The 5634-nt window shown below is 49.0% G+C and overlaps 1 protein-coding gene across 1 annotated transcript; it reads left to right on the forward strand.

Moving 5' to 3' along the window:
- The first annotated feature begins 288 nt into the window (after positions 1-288).
- On the forward strand, positions 289-1444 carry LOC111070904 (antigen 5 like allergen Cul n 1-like). The gene is made up of 3 exons (XM_022361945.2): positions 289-510; positions 575-993; positions 1107-1444. Exons 1-3 carry the CDS (start codon positions 292-294, stop codon positions 1330-1332), a joined length of 864 nt encoding a protein of 287 aa, XP_022217637.1. The 5' UTR covers positions 289-291; the 3' UTR covers positions 1333-1444.
- Positions 1445-5634: the final 4190 nt, after the last annotated feature.

Here is a 5634-nt window from a genome sequence, read left to right on the forward strand (position 1 = left end):
GGGAAGGGGCAGGGGAAAGTGGATGTGGAAGTGGTGGCAAAAAGCAGTCGCTGTGCCATGTCACCGACAATTAAGGGCTTGCATTGAGGCATTTCCAAGTATTGTGTACATCTGTTTAATGCCACCTCAGTGGAGAACAACTTTTGGATTACCGCATGGGTGTGGGGCAAGCCCAGCTGTCAGCTGTTCTTGGGGGGGGGATACCACCTACCATTCCACCTGTGTGGCCTCCTTCCACTGTGTTATAAGGCAGCTCCGTTTGTGGATCTGCAGCACAGTTCGCCATCGACCATGAAGCTACTTCCGCTACTCAGTTCTGTGATGGGCTTTCTTCTGACTGCCAAGGCCGAGCAGCAGCAGTTCGTGTCCCTGCCAACAGCAGCAGCAGCAGCAGCAGCAGTGGCAAACAATCAGAGCCTGGGACTGGCCACAGGACCCGAGAATCCCTACTGCAAGGCGCAGCTGTGTCCACGCGGCAAGCGGCATGTGGCCTGTGAGAAGTACACAACGGTGAGTGTGTCCATCGGGTAGAGAGTTTATGCCTAATTTAATCCTCTATTTAATCCACACACAGCCTTATCACAGATCCTGCCTGGCTGCCCAGCCAAAGCTGGTGAATCTCACCGGACACGCGGACATGATCCTCAAGCAGCACAACGAGCGGCGACACCGTGTGGCCAGTGGCAAGAACTCCTCGCTGCCGCGCTCCGCCCGCATGGTGGTGATGCAGTGGAGCGAGGAGCTGGCCACGCTGGCCGGCTACAATGCGCGCATGTGCCAGGCCAAGCACGACGACTGCCGCAACACGCACAACTTCACCCGCTCCGGCCAGAACATCATTGTGTTCAACATGACGCATCATGTCGAGGATGAGCTGCTCGAGCGGCTGTATCCGGAGCTGCTGGGCATCGGTGTGCGCACTTGGTGGTCGGAGCATGCCAACATGACCGCAGCGGATATGGAACAGTATCCGTGCGACCAGAAGCGGCAACAGTAAGTGGACCACCGTTGCATTTGACCTTTCTGCCTGCCCCTACACTCCTCCTGCTGCTGCTGCTACTGCATTACTACATTCCCTGCATTTCATTTCGATATATTTCCGACAGACTCCACCGACACTTTGCGGTCATGGCCATGGATAGCAACTCGCATGTGGGCTGCGCCGGCATCCGGTATGTGACCAAGGGCCTGACCTACTTCAAGCTGACCTGCAACTACGCCAAGGAGCCGGTGTGCGGCCAGCCGATCTATCGCATCCGCACTGAGGGCTGCCTCACGGGCCGCAACAAGCAGTATCCAGCCCTCTGCTCACCCAATGAAGTATTCACTTAAATCCGTCACCCCGTCCACCCGTCCGCCGTCTGCCGTGGTGCATCCCATGTTTATCTGACAAATATTCGTTAATCCCCACACCCCACACACAATAAATATTCAGCAAGCAGTAACCAACCACACACCGAGAGATCTTTTGTCCTCCCATTCCCAATCCCAATCCCGAATGCGTTATGCCGTTATGGCTGCATGCACAAATTCAACCGGAGCCCACGCTCTCCATCAAAATGGAATTTCTGCCAATTTCCTGTGCACAGTCACAGTCACAGCACCCGCCCAGTGCCCTGTGGCTGCAATGGCGGGACAGGAAGCGTTGATGGCACAGCAATTACCTGCACAAAAACCTGGGTGGGGGGGGGGGACACAGCCCAGCCAGCACAAAGAACTGCGGTACGCGCCCGAGGGTTACCTCAACCAATATTTATCCGCGACACAGCCGGATCCCACTCTACGAATAGCAAAAATTATGCATTGCATCGCATTGCATCGAGTAAAACCCCTTCATTAGTGGATCTCCGTTTCCGCAGCTCTGCCAAATTGGCAGGGGTGTCAACGAGTTGATTAGGGGGATGACAGCAGCAGCCGGGCTCCGGTCTAAGCTCATTTAATTTAATTTTATTTCTCCATAAACTTTATGGCTTGTTTCGGATTGCTACGAGTATTTAATGCCCCATCGAGTGTCGTTTGGGTCATTAACCGACTGCTGCCGTTCCAATGCAGTGGTGCCCCCCCCGAGCGCTTGGAGTGCGATGCTGTTGCCTGTACAAGAACATAAAAACTAACCATCATTGGTGGAGCAGCAGCAGCAGCAGCGGCAATCGTTGTGGAGGGGGGCTAAGCGGAATCCAGCAGAACACATGTTTTCTTAACTCAATGAGCTCTGTTTGAGGAGCTTCTCACACGGACAGCTGATGCTTGATAGTTAATTAAAACGTGTAGTTCTCCCCCCTCTATCAGCCAGCCAGCCAGCCAGCCAGCTCTCTGAATGGTATTCATTAGCACCCAGAGCTCTGGGTCCCACCCTCACGTACCACCACTGGAAAAGCAATCCGATTAGCACTCTGGGATCGGTGGCGTCTGTATTGCATTTCCCTTATTTTATGCGACTTCATTTGATTGAAATGCATGGGAGCAGAGTAGAGATGGAACGACGAATCGGCGAAATCGACTTTGGGTTCTTTGGAGCAGCTTGGATTGCATTTAACCGGCCCGGACATCAAGTGGCGTGGTCCTACCCACCACTCAACATCTACCTGTGTCTATATTTTCCTATGGTTGTGTGGGGGGGGGGGGGATCCTTCGCATGTCTGACACCTGGCGAGCAAAAAAGTAAAAGTCGCCACTTCCGTAGCACATAAATTTGAAGCGCTGCTCGTTTTTAGGGTTTCCTTTAACCCAAAAAACCCACACAAAAAAAAAGGCAACAAGCGGGCTAAAAAAAAAAAAAAAAATACAACAAAAAAATACATCCAGACGTTGTCCCTGGCGCTATTTTTCTGGTTTTACTTTTTACTGGTCTTCCACTGGTCGTTTTCCTCTCGCATTGCATGCCAAATTGTTCATGTAGTTTGCAGTTTTTGTTTTCCCACAATTTGTTTTGCTTTGGTTCACCGTTCAGCGTTCAGCATTCAACTCTACGCTCTGCGCTCTCTGTTCGCTTTTCCCTTTTCCGTTCTACGTTTTCCCGTTTCCCGTTTTCCGTTTTGTTTTTTTTTTTTGCTAAATTTTTAAGCACTTGAACTTAAAGCCTTTTCCCCCTTGGGCTGAAGAACTCTGGCAAACAATTTATCAATGAACGCATATGGCGTAGGGGGAGGGGGAGTGCAAGGGGAAGGTTAGTGCAAATGTTTGGCTCCACGGTGAATGCATCATCGACCTCTCCTCTGCTCACCACACATAAATATCTATTAAAGCCTTTCAAGTCCACAAATGCAAGTGAAGATTTACGATTTTTATGGTGGTTGTGGGCGGGGGGCTGATGCGGCATGCCAACCCTCTGATAATGGTGCATTAGCGTGCAAAGCGTTTTCGATGCATTTGCCATAGGGAAAAAGACAGTTAGATTTCTTCAGCGTAGCGTGCAACAAAAGGGTATATTATATTCGTGCATTCTTTAGCTAAAATACATTCGCAGAGAGCTTTGCATTTGCAACTAAAAATATCGATATTGGGTATTTAGCATGCACGATTTTATATGAACCTGATTTGTTAAAAATTGTTAAAAAAATACAGAGTTAGAGAAAAAAGTTCCACAATCAAATATAAATATAAGGAAATTCTATTCTTTACGAGGGAGCTATTTCTATAATTTTTTGTTATTTAATTTTCGTATAGGTAATCTCAGCTTAGTGGGTATCTCTCGGTCGAATTCTCCTAATTACTTATGCTCTTTTCACTCGCTTTCTGTTCGCTTGTAACGAAAGTCATTATCATTGTCAGCACGTAAAGCTTCTGCTCGCATGTTCGATTTATGTGTGTGTGTGTGTCGCCGCCTCTATTTCTGTCTCCCTCTCCGTCTCTGTGTGTGTGTTAGGGCTCTCGCGGTTTCGCCACACTCGCATACTCGCTATGTCTCTCTCTCTCTCTCTCTCTCTCTCTCTGTCTGGCCCACATGCTTGGTGTTGGCAAACCCAGAAGGTAAACGGCGACTCTGCTTTTTATGCTCCTAAGCTAAGATTGGCTAGACGATAGAAGAGAGAGAGTATATTAGACTGCAGTCTAAGACTGGCAAGTCTTAGATTGAAACAGATTAGGCGCTAATATTAGATTGGGCTCTTAGAGCGGGGATCTGTCGCCCAAAAATACTTGCCAGAATTTAATTCCCGTATGCCAGTGGCCCTTGAAGTTGTCTAGCTACTAGCTGGTAATGTCCGTTGCCTAATAACATTATTATTATAATACAGAAAATAAATAAAAAATCTTATGCAGCTTAGCCGTAGAAACGATCGATCTGCAAGGAGTATCTAAATCTTCCCTACCCCTCCCCCCTGCACCAAGTTACTTTCCTACTTATTTTCATTTTTATTGCCTCCACATCGCGCCCCCCCGCTGGTCTGCCTGGTAATGGAGCACGGTTTACGTTTATTAGCATACTTCTCGGCGAACTGGCTTTAGCTTCCACTTGCTCTCGCTCTCTCCCTGGCATGGCCCTCTTGGCCATGGCTCAAGGTGCGTTTAATGGCGGACATCTAGTTGCGTTGCCTTTGCCCGGGCATTTTATGACTTCATTAGGAAGCCATTTACGAGTATGTGCTTTAGATGTGGGCACCTCTAGCTCCCCCACTCTGTCCGGCTCTGCTCTCAATAACCCAATCCCAATCCCACTCCCACTCCCATTTTTTGTTGCCTCTTTATGGCATCGAACTGAAGGCCAATTGATTTGATATAGCAGATGGAAACAAAAGGCGACAGTGGAGTGTGTCGAGTGGAGTGGAGTGGAGTGTGCCCCAGAGCTAAAATCTAATGAAATTTATGCAGGCGCTGCATTGCAGCTAAAACATGAATGGAAAGCGCCGCACACTCTGACAACTTCTACCTGTGTGTTGCACTATACGATGTCTACGTGTGTGTGTGTGTGTGTGTGTGTGTGTGTCTATGGCTGACCTAGTTCCTTGGAAGGGGGCACCTTGCTGTCGGGTTTGGATTTTTATGAACACTCTGGGAATGCCTTTTGTCTCGGGCTCTTAGCTGAAAAAAAAAACCCCCATCGATGGCCAGCTGGAGCCAGTTTGGCGACCTGTTTCCTCCCCAATCCCCATTCTCAGCCCCATTCTGGGCGAGTCAAGGCGAGTCAAGTCGAGCATGTGGAAGTAACAGTTTAGCGCTTAAACATGCCCCCAAGTGGCCCCCTTCCACCCGTAGCCATGTGCGAGTCCTGTAGTGTGGCGGAGCTTTTCACTTTTCCGCAAAACTAAATTCGTGCATATTTCTTGGCCAAAGTAAAAGTTTTTGCAACAAATACAATTTGTGCTCACTCAGTTTTGAAAAACAAACAACTTAAAGTGCTCCTGCCACGGACACGGATGAGCATCCTGATATAAGGTGTCAGATGCTTGCCGGGAATGGGAACGGGGTGGGTTTGGTCTGGTCTGGTCTGGTCTGAAAAGGAAGGAAGCTTTTCCAAAAATGCCAAATGATAAATGCATTTTTAATGGAGCACCCGAGACGCCAAAAAAGGGGGGTAGGTGGGCACCACAGCTTCCTTAGCGCTTCCTTAACGCGCTTCTAGTATAGGCGAGGCTTAGGTGCTGGCTGAAAGAAACGAAGCCAAAAAAGCGGTAAGCGTAAATGAGAACAAGAACC

Source organism: Drosophila obscura, unplaced genomic scaffold, assembly GCF_018151105.1.
Source record: "Drosophila obscura isolate BZ-5 IFL unplaced genomic scaffold, ASM1815110v1 contig_208, whole genome shotgun sequence".
NCBI lineage: Eukaryota > Metazoa > Arthropoda > Insecta > Diptera > Drosophilidae > Drosophila > Drosophila obscura.